The 17,789-nt window shown below is 47.3% G+C and overlaps 1 protein-coding gene across 2 annotated transcripts; it reads right to left on the bottom strand.

The window, feature by feature from the left end:
* Nucleotides 1–643: 643 nt before the first annotated feature.
* Nucleotides 644–16,263, bottom strand: SYMPK (symplekin scaffold protein). Of its 2 annotated transcripts, none has more exons than XR_013538389.1 (27): nt 16,029–16,263; nt 15,201–15,344; nt 15,004–15,069; nt 14,526–14,579; nt 14,315–14,388; nt 13,796–13,922; nt 13,165–13,414; nt 12,480–12,650; nt 11,850–12,089; nt 11,575–11,729; nt 11,086–11,236; nt 10,438–10,654; nt 9,123–9,273; nt 8,807–9,042; nt 8,111–8,192; nt 7,471–7,584; nt 7,146–7,293; nt 6,310–6,470; nt 6,071–6,179; nt 5,475–5,575; nt 5,142–5,232; nt 4,696–4,797; nt 4,033–4,220; nt 3,016–3,192; nt 2,562–2,702; nt 1,326–1,672; nt 644–1,003 (listed from the first exon to the last, which is right to left on the bottom strand). XR_013538389.1 is itself a non-coding variant. In XM_020787133.3 (27 exons), exons 2-27 carry the CDS (start codon nt 15,294–15,296, stop codon nt 800–802), a joined length of 3,924 nt encoding a protein of 1,307 aa, XP_020642792.2. In that variant the 5' UTR covers nt 15,297–15,344; nt 16,029–16,263; the 3' UTR covers nt 644–799. The 2 variants fall into 2 exon arrangements, 1 of the variants encoding a protein (XP_020642792.2); XM_020787133.3 differs by having other exon boundaries at nt 1,326–1,643.
* Between the last annotated feature and the right edge of the window lie 1,526 nt (nt 16,264–17,789).

Genomic DNA, 17,789 nt, shown 5'->3' with positions numbered 1-17,789 from the left:
TTAGCAACGGAGGGAGGGAGGAGGGGATGGATGCGGTCCTTGGCAACGGGGCGAGGCCCTTAGCAACGGAGGGAAAAGGGGATGCAGGCCTAGGGGATGGTTGGCCAACCCGCCTTGGTCTTTGCCCCGGTGGGGAGTGGGAAGGAGGACCAGCGGGCAAAGGGCCCCCAAAGCCAGGCGGGTGGAGGCCGGCGAAGCCTTGGGGCAACTGAGCCGCGGCGGGGGGGGGGTCTAGGATGATGATGGCCGAGGGCTTCACCCTGCAGGCGAGAGAGGATTCTCCTTCCAGCAAGGCGGCGGGATGCAAGAGTAAAGCCATTCGCTTAGAAGCTAAAGGGAGGCCTCTAGCCAGCCCTAAACATTATTGTCAACCGTCATTCTGGAGGCTGCCCTGAAAGAGACGGGATATAAGCGGAATGAAAGAAAGCCCTTTCCCTCCCACCCTCAACAGAAACTGCCTCGAGAGAGGGGTCGAGCAGCAGAAAAGCAGGGTGAAGGTGAAATAAGTGGGGCCATTTTGCCCCCAAGGGAAAAATTAAAGGGATGTTGTACCTAACGTCTCAAAACACAGATTCTATTCTTTGCCTCAACAGGCCTTTCTGTGGATACGGACAGACGAGAAACAAAACAAAATCACAGAGGATGAGCAGAGGATCTAAAAGTCTTTATTTAGAAACCTCATATTTTCCATTTCTGTCTTCTGGCTCTTTTCCTAGTTGGCTCCCTCCCATTTTCCCATCTCCCCAAGTCTCTGTGTTCTGTTTTGTATTTTCTCTCCATTCTCCTCTGCTCTCAACTATCAGCTTTCAGTTTTCTCCTCTTCCTCTAGGCTGGGTTTTGGCTCTTCTTCTTCTTCTTCTGGGGCGGGTGAATCCGCCTCCGCCTCCTGACTTTCCTTCTCAGGCTCTTCTGGTGTGGGGGCCGACTCGTCGGTGAGGGGTGGTTTGCTTGGGGCTCCTTCGTCTGAGCTGCTGCTTGTTCCTCCTTCCTTGCTTGGTAGGTCCTGCAAGAATATCAAGAGACAACAACTCTCAGCATGCAGAACTCCAAAACTCATGCTTAAACAGGGCTGGTACCAACCCAAAAAGTAATGGGTCCAAGTGGACAAAGTCTAGTTTAAAGCCTCTTTTTACAGCAAGGAAACCGTCCTAGGAGTTAATCTGGCTTTTAAGCACATATTTAAAACACATGGTTTAAGCACTATGTCTTCCTAGCGGAGAACACTGGAAATCCAAAATAGGAGGATTAAAAAAACCTACGTAGTGGGCAGTAAGAGATTTTATAGCCCGCCCACCCACATCCATACAGTGGAAAGTGCAAAGCACCTTGGTCGGCCAGGGTCCCTCCAAGCTGGAATCCAGCAGAGAGCTTTCTCCTCCAAAGCTCTCCTCTTCCTCCTGCATGCTGATGAAGATAGTGGGTGTCTCCACCTCAGGCACTTCCTCATGCAAGTCTAGAGAGTCCTCGGCAGGCAATGGGGTTGGTGGGATTGCAGGACGGGCAGGTGGCGGCTGCTGCTGCTGCTTCAGTTTCAGCTTCTGTTCTTCTTCCAGTTGGCGTTTGAGGGCTTTTTCCTGTGCCAAGCGTAGGGCGATCATATCCTGCGACACACGAGGCAGGAGAGGCTGCGGCTCCATTTCTTCCTATAATTGAAATAGAATTCTGTCAAGCTCTGCAAAAAAACAAAAAACAAACAAACAAAAAACCAACATCTTTCTCTAACTCTTTTCAACGTCTTGTCCAATTTGAGGTGAGGCTCTACAGCCAATTATGCCCACGGTTCTGAAGATAATCCACCCAATGTGCTGGGCCTCTACTTCTCTCCCTAGCATAGAAAAGCTACTCTGTGAACTTAAATCCATAAAACTCTCAGGGTCTTTCATTAAGGTCTTCATGTTATAGTGTTTGAATACCATGCCATAGACATATTGTTTATACCTGTAAAAGAACCTATTTCACACTCAATTTTCCCCCAATTTTTCTGCGGGGGGGGGGGGGACAGTATTTTTTTTCTTGGGGTGAAAGTATTCCATGCTGTGTGATCAAGAAAAAGCACTATAAAGAGTCTCTTACCATCTACGGTGGAACTAAAAACTGGAGCTAACCTATCCAACCTCCTACTGTTATCAAATAAATGCAGAAGATCAAGATTTCTGCCTGACCTCCCACCCCCAAAGATTCCGTTGTATTGCATTTCCTCTCATTTGCCAATTTTGGGCAAAAAGGGGGTGTATATATTTTAGTTGGCCACAAGGAAAAGGGTTATATAGGATTTTACTGTAAGTCTCATAAGAATCAGACTCTTTGGAAAGTTTTGTGAAGGCTACCTCTTGCTTGATCCGGGAGTTAAGGCATCACCAACAGATGGCTGTTCCACTCTCTGCTCGAAGAAAGGGACAGCCTGCCTCGCTCTATACAGTATGCGCTTTCTCCTCTACTTTTACAACACTCACAAAACCAGTTCCTCATTATACCTGTTCGCGTTTGCTACTAAACTCACACAGATTTACTGTAATGAACTGTGACTCTAACCCTTTCCCACCCCTTGCTGGAGTGCTAACCTCTCTCTCTCTCCTCAGTCCTTTGTTCCTTGGTGGGGCAGTGCTCCTCGCCTCCTCCAGGGCCTGCATCTCCTTCCCTTCCAAGTCTTGCTTGTTGCTGGCTTCCAAGATGGCCATGGTAGAATTGGGGACATGAGCTTGCTGGGTGAGAAAAGGAAGAGGGGGAGAGTCATGGCATCAGGCTGGTTATCAATGATCAAGACTGCACTAGTGCGAATGTCACCTTGTTTTCTTAGATCCGGAGAGGACACAGTAAGCACTGGCCACAACCCTACTCCGGATTAGAGCAGTCTCACTCCCCACCCTGATCTGTTCCAATAACAATATCTGAGTATATGGATCGCAAGCAGAAAACAATAATAAATGAGAGTGAGTAGATTTAAAGTGATTTTTCTGCACACACTGTGCTTTCTGCATGCTCGATGCTTTTCCCAAGGCACCATTTTTTGAGTACCTGATGAGGAGTGAAGGAGCGGACATGGGCCAGAAGAGGCTCCCGCAACTCCGGGCACTTCTCAAAGACGGCGCTGAGCTGCTGGGGAGGCAGCTGGAGGATGACCTGGAAGGACTGAGGCTTGGTGCGCTGGCAGCACTTGATGAAGCCCTCCCACACTTTGGGGTACTTCCACACCTGACAAGGAAGAAGAGAGTTAAAAGACAGAGTTCGCACTCAAAACTTTCACAGTGTTATGACCCCTGGGTAATAATAATAATAATAATAATAATAATAATAATAATAATAATAATAATAATAATAATAATAATAATAATAATAATAATAATAATAATAATAATAATAATAATAATAATAATAATAATAATAATAATAATAATAATAATACAGGGATGTCCTTACTAGGAGAGGTTAGAGTGCACTAAGTTGATCATTTGTTTAATAGAGAAGCGGACAGTTCCCATATACCCCTCGACTTTTCCCTTTAAAAAGGGTTTTTTAAGTCTTCCAAACGGCAAATCCAGCTGGCCCTTTTACATTGTCATTTTGCTTTCCCCACACAGAGGTTTGATAGAATGTATCACACTGATGTTGGATATCTGTTTTCCATATGCTCCCCATTTGGGACTTTGTAAGTACAACATGCACAACCTGTGGTTTTACATATTCTTTTCTTACATCTGTTTAAGTTATTATTTTGAAATCTTTTTGAAAAACATATTTGCTAGCTAGCAACTTCCCAATTTTCCTCTCTGTAAGATGGCAAAAAGCCAGCCATGGGATAAAAGCACAGCTGAGAAGATTCACCGAGAAGGCCCTCTCTTGTGTCCCAATCAGTTGCGCCTACGGTGGCATTGGGACTGAGAGGAGGGCCTCCTCTGATAATCTTAAATGCCGAGAGATACTCCAGAAGAATAAAAATCCCTGCTCAGCTATGCCAGACAGAAGATGTCGACAGTGGGAATCCCTGTGCAACGAACAGGGAAGGAAAGGCCTCTTCCCGGATCCGCTTCTCACCTGCTTTAGGATGAGGCGGGAAAGAATATTCATGACGAAACCACCCAGGCGCGGATACATGGTCAGTGACTGGATCACAGTCCGCATGAGAAGCATAGGCAGCGGACTCTGTTCCATCAGCTGCTGCATCACCACGGCCAGCACCTCCGACGTGTACACGTTGCGTTCAGCAAAGCATAGATTGGTGGCTGCAGGCAGGGAAACAGAGGGGAGAACAGCTGACCGCAAGGGAAGGGAACAAGAAGGGTCCGAGATGGGAGAAAGGCTGAGAGGTCAACGGTTCCTGGCTCCTTCCGGCCAAAGAGGCACTCCACTGCTCCCTTATCTGGGCAGCCTCCAGGATCCCACGCAGCTCCTCCCCCGCCCCAGATAAAAAAGGAGGGGTGGAAATGTGTCTTTTCTGCTCTCAGAGATCTTGGAGCAACAATTTATACATAAAACAAGTTTAAGGGAGTCCCTAACCTTTTAAAATAAAATCTGTCTGCTTCTCATTTTCACTTTATGAAACCACTTTCCTGGAATGTCTGTGGGTGGCGATAAGGGCCTCCAGGAATGCCAAACACCCGGGGAGCTCTCTTTATCTGCTATTAATAATAATAAAAAGGAGCAGAAAGTGACTATGCAACATGAGCAAGAGGCACATGCCCATCAAAGCAGCCTCACCTTTGATAATGGACTTCATGTCACACTTGGTGGAATCTATGCTGTGCAGGGCAATCAACAATTCCCCGGGATTCAGAGGGGAAACGGCAGAATTGCCTTCGCCTGTTGGAAATGAAATAAGAGAATTATCACCGTGTTTCTGGGCAACACCCTCCTCCATGCTTCCAAGGCTTGGGAAGTTCCTCTTTTTAGACTATAACTTCCATTAATCCCACAGCCCACAAGCTAGAGAGGGGACGATGGGAACTAAAATCTCCAAAATAAAACATTTTCTAAGCTCTACCAGTGTCTTAAGACAGTTTTAGACAAAATCTTCCAATTATTTTTTTACAGCTCTGCTGATTACTCAGAGGTTCTTTCCCTACCCTCAGCGCTCCCTTGTTAGAAGCTGTGAAAATCCAGAAGGCCACAAAAATTCAAGAGCTGCTTGCAGACTGGATACCTACCATGCTGTGTTCCCAGGAGGCGGTTAAAAACCTCTTTCACAACTATGGGGTTCAGCTTGATGAGTTTTGGGAGGGCTTGGATCACCTCTTTCTGAAAAGAAAACAAAGAATGAACTATAAGGAAGAAGAAGAAAAAAATTCACATCATGCTTGTCATCCATTCCTGATTAGCTGCCGCCAGGGCAGACAGACAATATATTACCGCTGGGAACCCTTCCCTTCTTTCCACACCACCTTCTGTGGAAACCATAACATGAAAATACTCAAGGCCAAAGTGACAGCCTGGTTAATTGGGGCAGAAATTACGGATCGAAAATGGGCCTCAGAAAATACCTTTTCCAACCCATTGAGGACAGGAATAAGGAATCGGACATCCGGAAGTCTTTTGTTGTACAGATCTCGAACCCGCTTCACCAGCTCTGGAGACGGAGGAACTGAGCAGACAGAGCCATGTTAGACTGTAGCACACAATACGTTACTCCTAGTGTAAATGTCACCTTCCTCTACAGCAGGGCTTGTAAACTTCACCCCTGGGGCCAAACCCAGCCCCACCAGCTTCCCTAGCTGGCCATGGCCCCTTCTGCATGACAGTATCACCCACGGGGTTCCTAGCTTCTGCTCTGGTTCCCCACCCCACCCCGTTCTAAAAGGTCGGAATGCCTCTCTCTTAAGGTTCAAGGTTGCCACTCAGAGCTGTAAGTAAAAAATACGGTAGTATTTTGGAGCCCCACGCTTTTGCTTCTAGCTCCACCTCTCATTGAAATGTGGCTCCCAAAAACTTATTGGAAATTTCGAGCTAAATGGGGTTCCCCTCCTTCGTCTTACGGGACAGGCCAAGGATGGTCACTTAGATGCAGCTACTGAGAGGAGGAAGGCCAGGGAGAGGATGATGGCGCATCGAGAACTGAGCGGAATTGCCCTCCCGGTACCTTTATCCGTTAGGCTGTGCAGGCAGCGAGTCACCAGGGTCTCTGCGCCCTTGGGGCAGTTTTTAACCAATTTGAGCAGCTCCTGGGAATTCATCCCCATCCCACGGATCTGGAGGAGATCGAGAAGGGTAGAAACAAAGGAAATGTGAGCTGGGGGGGGGCAGAGTGGAATTTGAGGGAAAAGGGCGATGGCCCCACTCCACCCCAAGCACATAGAGGACGATGCCCGGAAAACTGACCGGCTGCTCAATCACTCGGAGGATCGTGCGCTTGATGTCGGCAATGGCTTCAGTGTAGACGGACGCCAGTTCATGGATCAGCTTGTGGTTCTGGGGCAGGAGAGCCAGGTAAAGGTACAGGCAATGCTTGATGGTCTCTTCTGTCCAGGGAGCAGCCACCTCTGGAAGGCAAGGCGAAGCCAGCGTTTTGGGGGAGGAACAGACCAAGCACACAGTCAAACTCAGTCCTAACATGTAGGACCAGTCACATACTTTTAAAAGGACATTTTAGCTGTGACGAGAGTCAATTTGACATGAACTCCCTGGGTTTTATGCGTTTCCTCAATCCCAAGGCATTTTTTTTTTGCTTAAAAAAAGAGGAAGACCAACAAAAAAAGCAGCAAGCAAGCAATACAAAGTGTCTTTCAACTAGCAGCTTCTAAATCTGTAACTTTAGTTCATTACTTTTAAAACAAGTTAAGAAGGATGAATTGTTTTTTTAGGAAGAAAAACCTTCCCAGTTCTGGAAAACCACAAAGGTCGATTTACCTCGGAGAATTCAGAAAACCAAAGGGACAGGCTTGCCTGAGCTTCAAAGCCTCTCTCTAGAAATACCATTTCTGGAAGCGAGGGGAGGAAAAGGCTACTTCCTAAAAGTCTAGTTCAGTCCAGATTTGCTCGGCAGGTGCCAAAATATTTCCACATGCTTTATGTATAAGTGGCAACGGGACTTGCACTCTACCGCAATGTGTCCTTACAGTTATTTTTTGCCAAGCCCTGAGCTGCTTTTTCCTCATTTTATTTACGAATTTGTTCAGCTAGTTCTACGGGGGTCCTCATGAGCTCAGCCCGATTACCTGTATCTTTGTCAGCTCCAAAGAGGACAGAGGGAGGATTCGGATGGACCAGGAGCTGCAAATAATTCAGTGCAAACTTCTCCACATATTCCCGCAGCTGGTCTTTTTCATACATTCGCTTGATGAACAGCAGTGCTTGCTGGCGCACCTGAGAGGCAGATAAAAGGGGCAAGACCTTAATTCTTTAAGACCCACCGCGTTGAGAGTTGCAAGAACCTATTGAAGTACCCCTGCTTAACTACTGCAGCCCGTGCCGTGTCAAATGGCTTGAATCGGAACACGCGTCGTTTAGGGCCACCAAGGCAGGGGATCTTGCGGCCCTCACCTTGTCTTTCTCGTGGGAGCTGAGATCCAAGAGAACGTGTAGATACTCAAACTGCCTCGCCGGGCGCTTGAAGATCAGGTCCCGAAGAGTCGACATGCCCAGATAAGTGCGGCTCTGAAAGACAGGCAGAAGAAAGCACTCGGCAAGCTCAGTGGGTGTTGCGAACGGAGGAGACTCCCTCCCCAAGGCCCCTGCTGGCTTGGTAAAAGTTACACCTTGGATTCACATCTAGAGCCTTGGAATGGGGCAAGCACAGGGTGACTCCACTGACTCCTTTTCCCCATTACAATCCCCTCTAGCCGCTCCCCCACAAAATGCTACACAAGAGGGTTAAGGGTTCAAAATAAGATGGGCATTCCCCCACAAATCACGGGAATGATGTATCTTCTATAGCAGTAGAAGGAAGGTCCCAGAATCAGCCAGAGCTTAACCAAACTGCCAAGTTCACCCCTGGTGGCGAGCACCAGCATGCCAGGAGAATTCGTTCCTCAAGACCCCGCAAAGCCTTTGCCAACTCAGCCCACTCCAAAAGTGAGAGACTATGACTATGGCTGCCCACAGTCCAGCACTTAAGAAGGGTGGTCATGTTTGAGGGGGCGCGACTACAGGAACCGCGTACGGCGTCTCCCCAAGGACATACTTCATCTTCACAGTACTTCCGGATAACTTCCAGGGCGCTCTCCGTGATCAGAGGGGCTTCTAGAACCACCTTGGTGAAGATTCTAAACAGAGAAAATACAGGAAAAAAACTCAAGACGCAGCCAAAATCCCAGGTGAAAAAAAAAGAAGGGGAGAGAGCAGGAAGTAGCCTTGCCATCTTATAACCTGGGCTGCAACCGTTACTTAAGTAAAATATTCTCAACTAAAGAAATGTTGGCAGTTAATCTGGAGCCTATCACGCAACAGATTTTTTTTTAAATTCAAAGAAGTCTGTTTTTAAGCAGGCCACTTACTATACCTCTATCTTCAGTAAGGTATTCCATGTATGCCCTGTGGGAATGAGTGCTTTTTTTTTACCAAGAGTGATTTTTCTACCGCCACCAAGACATGAATGCCTCCTTCCCTTTGAACCACAGAGTGCCTTCCATGTGGTATTCCTATCCTGGTCTGATCCTGCTTAGCTTCTGAAATGAGTTGAGATTAGCTATATATTCAAAGCGATACAGCAGTTGCAGTCACCGCTTGTTACTAGAGTATGAGGAGGCCAAGCCTTCACTTTGCTGCTATTGGCTCACAACTGCAAAGATGTCCAGCAACTGCTGCAGAAGGAGATCAGCTCAAAACACTAGCTGAGGTTTTTTTTCTGTGATTGCTCCTCTTAAGAACATCCACATACCCGTCCTTCTGATCCGGCTTCTCCTGAAGACCGGAAAGCAACCCAATGAGACACTCGTCGTAGTTGTTGAGCACGCCGGAGGGGTACTGGCTGAGGTAGGCGTTGTACTCCTGGTACAGCCAAGCAAAAGCAAGGTCCAGACGGTTCCTGGTGTCATCCAGGATGAAGGTGAGGACTTCGCTCTTCAGAGGGACCTCGAACTGGGTCACCAGGGAAGAGAGGATCTTCACCCGAGCCTGCAGAAAGAAATCCGGGTGAGTCAGGAAGGCACTAAACCCCATCAGCACCGACAGTGAAGAGACCAGAACGCACTTACTTGGGCTGCCCCGCTGGAAGCCACGGCTTTCTCCGAGCGCAGGATCCGCTTCACGGCGGCCAGCTTCAGCTTGTCCTTCTGCGCGTTTACGAGAGGCTTGACCACATCACTCAGGCGGAAGATTTTCTTGCGGGCACTGGCCCCGGCCAACCTGGAGGGAAGCGAGGGGGAGGCAGCATTAAGGCTATAGATCTCCAGAGACAGGCGGCTTTTTGCCTCGGAGGAGGCCAAGCACAAGGCACCGACACTGCCAGGTCCTGGTGAATGTTTGATGTACCCCCTGCATGACTTGAGAAGAAATCCATCTAGTTAAACAATGGAGCTGGAAACATTGGGAGGGCAGTGATCATAAAACCTCAGGCTGCGGGGAACAGAATCTGTAAGAGAAACTCTGGATCAGGTTTACAGACTTGTACAGATTTATCCTGACCCAGGGTTTCCCATGACATCACGTGTATACAGTAAGACTGAGCACCTCAACTGTATACAAGACTGGTGGGATTCTTCTTCTTCTTCTTTTAAAAAGTTTCATAAACTTGCAAGCCACCCAATTCATGCTAGGCACTATTCTGGGCAGTTTACATCAAAGAAAACGATATAACAGGACAAACAAAAGATTTCAAATCATCAAATAAAACCATATAATCGAGAAATCAAGAGAAAACAATACAACCATACATAAGACTAAGCAAACCCAAACAATGGCAAAATGGTGGTGGTGGTGGGGAAATGTAGGAAGCTATTTAGTCAACGATGCCCTTAAAGCCTCCTTCACACTGCCTAGTTTTTAACATCCTCTTGAAGGCAGGGAGGGGGCCGGGCACAGCTCCGCTGGGAGACCATCCCAGAGAAAGGGGGCCACAACCGAGAAGGCACGATTTCCTGTGGATGTTTTCCTGGCCTGTTTCCGGGTGGCAACCCACGGGGGCACTGCCTCTGCGGGCTGGGTGGCGCATGGGCTGACGTTTTTAGGAAAAGGTGCTCCAATAAGTAGTGAGATCTCTTTATAGGTAAGGACCAAAAACTTGAACCCATCCCGGAATGGCACAGGCAATCAACGCAGACGAGCCAGGACTGGGCAGGTATGAATGAATTTGTTTCCACCGGACCCCAGCCTGACCGCTGCATTCTGCACCCAGTGCCATTTTTGGGTCCGCCTCATGGGAAGCCCCACACAGAAAGCATTACAGTAGTCAATCTCTGAGAGACCTAGGATTCATCCCTAAAAATGTGGTTACAACTTCCTATTTGAACCTATTCCCATCAAACCCAGGCATATACATCCCATAGACAGCAATCACTTTTTAACTCTCACCTAGGCTGGGTGGAAGGTATGATTGGTTCTGGACGTCGCTTTGCCTGCAGTAGCCCAGACTCTGTCACAGGGGAAGACGTGGAGCTTTGAGCTCCCACCACGGAAATGGCTTGGCCCAGATTGAGTGTGGAGAGGCGTCGTTTGATCAGCACACTTTCCGGCTTGGGCATTTTCTCTTCTTTAATTGCTTCCTTGGCCTGTTTGATCTGCTCTACCCCTAAGAGAGGAGGAAAAGGAAAGAGACACGGGTTCCTGATAACTGGACAAAACACACGGTACTCTCCAATCTTATTCATTACACACACACAAAGAGAATTCTAATCCTACTTAAATAGTAATGCCTAATGAAAAGATGGAAATACAGCAAATATATAGTGGCTTGATTTTATTGCCTGGAAATAACCTATGAATTTCCAGCCCTATTGTGACAATGCAATCACAACGACTTCAGAAACTAATCTGATAGGTTATATTTATGATTGTGTGTGTGCGCGCGCATGTCTTCTAAAACACTGAAGCGCAAAGGCACCATTTCAAAAGGGCAGACCAGGCCTACAAACGCCGATGTCCCATGTTGCAGACTGCAAACCGAAGCACCGAGCGAGGAACACATGAGGCTCCTGCCGGGATCCAGCTCTGCAGACCTACCAGGTCCCAGTCCAGCGGCCGTCATCTGGGTTGCCATGAGCCGGGCGAGATGTTTGATCTGGACTTCAGTGCCGGCGGATTCCACAGGCGTGTAAGTCGCTTGGAAGGACGCAGGCATGTTCTCGGGGAGATAGACCATGCTGATGAGCACCTAAAGACAGAAAGATACACAGCAGAAGATGAGAGGGGTACTCAGAATGTCACACCCCAGCAGAAAAAGATACAGCTTTCCAAAAACAACAACAACAACCCTGGAATTTGTTCACCCTTCTTTTATCAAGGCTTTCCAGCCTTGAAGCACATACTGATCCTGCTTCCAGAATATATCCTTTGAATAAGCAGGGAGATTCTGTCTGTCTGTCTGTCTGTCTGTCTGTCTCTCAGCCCCCACCCCTCACATTCCAAAATATACTCCTTCACAATCCAGCAAAGCGGCTGACCACGGAGGCACAAATAGCTCTTCCACCAGATAAAACCAGGAACACCCACCAGGTTGGCCACGTTATCCGGAGTCAAGAGGGGTTGGAGGAATTCCGCTGTTATGTCGATGTCCGACTGCATGCTGACTTGAATGGAGGGCTTGGGGGCTGGCGCTGCCACCTGCTCCAGGTCTTTATCTTCATCATCCTCCCCAAGAGCTGGTTCTACATACAGGGGGAGGAACGAAGGGATGAAGAGAGCAAGACCCAATGGGGTGAACAAGTCCATAGCCTCTCCCCCCCCCCCCAAAAAAAGCCATCCTGGCCCCACGTCGGGCTGTTTACCGAGCTTTATCTTCTTCAGTGCCGGGTCGCCTTCATCCCGCGGGCGCTTGCGCAGCTCTTTCAGGTTGGGCATGTTGCGGGTGATTTCGGCCTGCTGCGTGCCCAGGTCCATCAAGAGGGTGGTGATCTGGGCCTGGAACTCCACAGAGGCCGGGTGCTTCAGGACGCTCAGCAGATGAAGCTTGAGGTTCTTCCGTACGCTGCTCACCTGGGACTTGGCCAGCGTCGGAGGGAGATTGGCTGTCAGGAGGAGAGCCCAAGAAATAAGTTGATAAGGCACACAAACACCCCCCAGGTTCTTTTCTGAGAGGAAACATTTTTCAAGCTGGAATCAGAACAGATCCAGGGAAAACCTGGTCCCGTCCTCTGCCTGGATGCTCACCCATGGACCTATGAGTCTGGACCTGGGATCTCTGAGAAACTGCTGGGTTCACTAAAAACTTGCAGAGACAACACAGAAAAATTATAGGGAAATCTCAGGTTACAGGAAGATTTCTCTACTTAATGAGATAAGGATAATATTTACGATCCAGCCCTGATTTGCACCATCAGGAACATGAAAATTGGCCATGACTTGTTCAGTCTAAATATATCACCAGGTCCTAGATGTTGTGAACCGGATATGCTTACCGTGCAGTGTCTCATAGGCCTGGATGACCTCCGACATGAACATGGGCCGCTGGCGGGCGATGGAAGCCAGAGACCCCAGGGCTGCCGTCAGGTTGATGCTGGAGATGGCCGGGTGCACCATGAACTTCAGCAGCTGCTCTAGCGCTGTTTTCCCTTCTTCCCATAGCATGTCTGAGGGGATGGAGTAAGTAAAGCAGAGCAGGAGAAGAGGCATGGATAAGCAAGGTTACTGATGGATTAAACGTACTTATTTCTACCCTGCCTTCCTCCCAAGACTTGGCCTTGTGCAACTAAATACACGGTATAATATTAAAATGGAAATAAATGGAACCTATTAAAAAGAGCCACCAATCTGAGAACAATTTGAAAGGAATTTGGGGAACGATCTGGGCAAAGAAAAGAAAGAAGAAAAAGGAGAGCACTCTCTCCTTCTCACAGCCCTCTTCCTCAGCAGCTGGTCTGCAAGTTGCTCTAAGCCTTCTGTAAAAACGAAGCCATGAGTTACTCTCACAAACCCACCAGATGAGCTTTGGACTGTGCGGTGAGATGCACAGAGAGGCCTCCCTGAAAGAGCTCAGAGCTTGGGCGCACCTGGGCCCTACAGATATCTGGACTTACAACTTTAAAAAGCTGCAGACTCTCCCTGCCCCCCTGCCCCCTTCCATGCCCTGCCCTGCCCTCTTACTGTATTTGATGTAGGAGTGGTCAGTAGGAACCCGGTCCAGGCTGATGTCATTCTCATGACGCTTGGGTACCTCCGAGTCTGGCATGCGGGGCGAGAGGGTGATGATCAGTGCCTCCACAAATTTGATGGCGTGAGTGCGGATCCCGTCATTGTCAGAGTCCAGCAACTGGATGATTTCGCTGGCCATGGCAGACACCATTTCCCAGCAGGCCTCTTGCATGTCGTTGATCACTCTGGATTTCACCATCCACTGGGTGGGGAGGTGAAGAAGGGCTTGTCATTAGGAGGCACGATTTCAGAGAGACATAAGACCAAGAGGCAAGTCTCAAGGAGAGAAAGAGAACCTTTGAAAGCCTCTGAATAAGAAAATGGAAGCCATGGTGATCTCTACTGCCACCACCCGGGGTATGCGCCTAGTCCCAAATGAAAAGGGTCATGTTGCAGATACCGAGTAAAGAAGGAAACTACACTCTCTCTTTCCTTAAAGGCACTTTTAAAAAAACTTTTGATACTCCAGAATTGAGACACAGAACTATAAACACTGGAGATCTGGCTCCTACATGCAGAGAAGGCCCCTCATGACCTGCATTATTGCAGTAGCCAGCAAGATCACACCCTTCTACCCACTCACCTGCAGCGCCACCTTATACAGCTGAGTCATAGCAAGGATCGCTTTCTTTACCACGTTCACATTCTCATCCCTCAGCAGCATGTTCAGGTTGGCAATGAGCTTGAGCAACAGCTCCGTGTCTCGTTTGCTGGAGGTCAATAGGGAGAGCATTAAAGAGACAACTAGCAAGGGGTCTACAAACGGAGACACCCAACAACAGCAAGAGGGTCACACTTTGTCAGCCCCTAGGTGAGAAGGAGGATGTTCATTTATTTAAAATATTTATATACTACCCAGTGGACAAAGCTGGATGGACTTCTTGCCACATGCCACAAATGGAGAAGCCCCTTTCTCTGGTAGTCACCTGTGGTACCATTACGAGTGGCAGCACTAAGACCTTCTAAGGATTACCTTAATAATTGGGCAGGAGCATGTACAAGGAAGTGCACCTTCGGGGAGACTGGTCCTAAACTATTTAGGACCTTAAAAGTTAGCACCAATGCTTTGAATCTTGTAATGGCAAAACAGTGTCTGTCTTACCAGGCTTCTTCTATGAATCCAATGACAAATTTCCGCACCTCAACAGACTTGTCGGCCTGAAAGGCAATGATCTCCTGCAGGGTAAGAGTAAAGAATAGGTCACACCCAACTGTGCCTCCATATCAGCAAGAGAACCGAGAAGGAGCAGCTGAAGAACCACAAAATAGGGCCTGCAACAAAAAGGAAGCCATCTAGTTTGAACAATACTCACATCTAAGAAATTATCCAGCAGTGTAGGGTCCTTGTTTATAATCAATTCCTGGACCTGAGAAAGAAAAGGAAAAAAACTAATATAGCCAAGCCATGACTGAAACCCTGCCCCCCCCCCCGAATAATGCTTTTGAAGTATCTATTGATACCCTGTGAGCCAACCTCACCCAGAGTTGATTTTATCAACAAAACATACCCAAATACTGAAAACCTTTTTACTTTCTTGATGCATAATAAAAGTTGACCAATCCCAGCCAAACAGACTGAATTGACCCAAAAAAACCTAATAGGATTTGCTACTAAGTTTATTAAAGTTTCTACTTAGAAGCTAAACTCATCAAATTCAGTCTGTTTAATTGGGATTGGTCAAGCTTTATGCCCAAATATTTTCTCCTTACACCGTTCTACTAAAGAAGATTTTTATGGAACAAAGTTTGGGGATCAAAGCCCCTAAATACAAAACCAGTGGCTTTACTCACCTGTTTGAGGATTGTGATTTTAGATTCATTATTGATTAAGGCTGCCTGGTTTAGCAAATCCACAACCTGTTTTAACCACATAAACAAACAAATAAATAAAATTATCCACCAAAATGAGGCTTGCCTTTAGACCTAGGTCGTCAACCCCATATCCCAGTCCTGCCAACCCACTTCCTGTCTCCTGGCCTGGGCCTTACCCTCTCCGAAGTGGTCATGGTGTCTATGCCGGCAGCCTCCTCCCCAGTAAAGAACTGGGAAGCGATGCTCATGCGGGAGAGACTTGCGTTCGCCATGGTGAGCCACGCTGGAGCTATTCAGCCACCAAAAACCAGTCTGAAAAACTGAAAGAAGCAGCTGACTGTTAGAAGATGCAGCCCCTCCTTTTTCCACCCAAAAGGGCAGTGCCTTCTTCGCAGTGGCACCGACTTTATGGAACCAGCTTCTACAAGCGTTACGCCTGGCTCCCTCCCTCCCTGTTGCTGTTTAGAAGGCAACTTAAAACACTGCTTTTTCAGGGAGGCCTTTCACACCAACCCTGGTTGACTGATCGCCTCTCTCCAGTGGGAAACTGTCCACTGGCGCCATTTGTTTTTGTTATGCTGCTAGTGTTTTCATGTTACTGCTTACTTGTTTGTTTAATTATATGTTTCAGCTTCTTGTTCAACTGCCCCAGCTAGTGCTTCTCCACCAAGAGGATGGTAAATTAAATAAATAAATAAATCAACAAACCAATAACTCTTCGATAGCAAGATTAAGAGAACAGTGGAGGTCCATTAAAGTCACAGGCACGCAAGGGCAGAATTATTTCCCCATTCTTCTTCGCAGGCAGAAATTCAACAAGACCATCATCATACCTCTGAATGGACCATTAGCAGGAGATAATTAATATTTTGGCAATCTTAGGAGCTACGCAGAGCGAATCCTCTTTCTTCCCCCCTCCTCCACCCGTTGTCATGGCAACTCCCACCCCAGTCCAGGCTTCCGGTCAACAGCCAGGCCTCCCCTTTGCCCACCCCCCCTCTTACCGAGGCCTGGCCCAGTCCCCTTCCTTCCTCAGTCCCTTTCTCAGCCTCGGAAAAAAAGACGCTTCTCTTCCCCAAAAGCAGCCATCTTGGCGACGGTCAAGTCCTCTCCATGGTCAGTCACCGTGCGCAGCTGCAAAGCCCGCTGGGTAATGTAGTTTTCCTCTCCCAACACAGAGGGCGCTGCCCAATGTAAGAAAGCGGGCCCAACGCGCACGGCATCCTGGGTAAGGAAACATTGTTGCCTCTGGCACGGCGATGACGTGCCCGGCTTCGGCCTATCGAGAAGCGGCCGCTGTTTGCAAGCGCTTGTGGGTAATACGTAGAAGTGTTCCAGGAAGCGCGGTGTGTATACGTTTGCCGTAAAACACCGCGAGGGGTTCTGGGAAATGGAGTCCTTCAAGGCAATTCATTCGCCTCCATTTAAAGCAGAGTTTGGAAGCAGCTGGGCGAGGCTGGCTGTGGTCATCATGACAGATGGGCAGTGGCCTTTTTTAAAGGCATCAGTTAGAAATGCAATAAATAAAATAAAATTATATGCATTCGTGCATAACATCTGTATTTACAGTCGATTCCTGAGAAGGATATTGTTGCCCCTGCGGACAAATGCAAGGATGAATTTAAAAGTGTAGTGCTTGTCATGATATTCATCATCATCACCATCATTATTAAACAGATACGTTTTTTGTTAAAACATGTATGTTATATAATACCAGTCAATGCTTTTATAATTTTGATTGTGCCTGAATAACAACAACAACAACAACAACAACAACAACAACAACAACAACAACAACAACAACAACAATAACAATAATAATAATAATAATAATAATAATAATAATAATAATAATAATAATAATAATAATAATAATAATAATAATAATAATAATAATAATGCTGTCAAGTCAATTTATGACAACCCCTTTCAGGATTTTCCACCTAGAGGATGTTCAGAAGTGGTTTACCCTTCCCTTCCTCTGATGTCACTCTGCCCAAAGATTCACAGCCTGGCTCTACTTGCAGATGTTTGTTGGATTCCAAATCCCATCCTCCCTCACCATTGGTCATGCTGGCTGATGAGAGCTGCAGTCCCATGAAGACCTGGATTGCTGTACTTTACCCACCTTTGATTTAATTTAGCATTCCATGGTGTTGCAACTGCTTCTTTGAAACTTCAGTAGTCAAGAACATGAAAGGGAGAGCAGTCCCCACCAACACATGTGTGTTACCTAGCTACCAGGATCAGGTAGCTTCAGATGTTTTCCGACCCCCCCCCCCGAAAGACAGATTTTCTCCCCTTTCCACCAGCCCTCAGTGTTGGTGAGGGAGGGGGTGAAGTATGGCTTGGGGAGGGAGTGATGGCAGAAAATATTTACTTCTCAAAGATGCTGTTGCTTTAAATCGAATCCCTGTCAAATTCTACAAGAAAAATAGTTCTGAATTGCTAATATGTGTGATTTTTCAAATCCTGCACATTTTTGTCTTTTTTTTTTATTACTCTTGTACATAAAAGGATTTGCTTCTGTCACTCAACGTGTGAGGAAAGTAGCTGCAAAGCATGGGGGAGAGATTAAAATATGTGCTTTACCCATGCTGGCGACCTCATTCCGATTTCTGACATTTGAGCTTTCACCTGTCATGACTTTCAAGAAAATCTGGAGCAATGAGGACTAGCGGCCTCCTTTTGAAAATAATAATATGAAGCTGAGATGCATGGGGAAACAAAGTTCTGTGGCCAGCATTTCATTCTGCAATCTCGCC

The sequence above is a fragment of the Pogona vitticeps genome, chromosome 9 (assembly GCF_051106095.1).
Source record: "Pogona vitticeps strain Pit_001003342236 chromosome 9, PviZW2.1, whole genome shotgun sequence".
NCBI lineage: Eukaryota > Metazoa > Chordata > Lepidosauria > Squamata > Agamidae > Pogona > Pogona vitticeps.
Note: the sequence above shows the minus strand (reverse complement) of the source record. Positions and strands in the feature narration are given on the sequence as shown.

What these genes read in the sequence shown, in the direction of transcription:
- SYMPK (XM_020787133.3), bottom strand. Translation starts at nt 15,296, where the DNA reads ATGGCGAACGCAAGTCTCTCCCGCATGAGCATCGCTTCCCAGTTCTTT. An exon ending in GCACAGCCTAACGGATAAAG is followed by an intron (nt 5,576 to 6,070) that starts GTACCGGGAGGG and finishes CTGTCTGCTCAG; the next exon opens with TTCCTCCGTCTCCAGAGCTG. An exon ending in GCTCCTTCACTCCTCATCAG is followed by an intron (nt 2,703 to 3,015) that starts GTACTCAAAAAA and finishes TTTCTCACCCAG; the next exon opens with CAAGCTCATGTCCCCAATTC.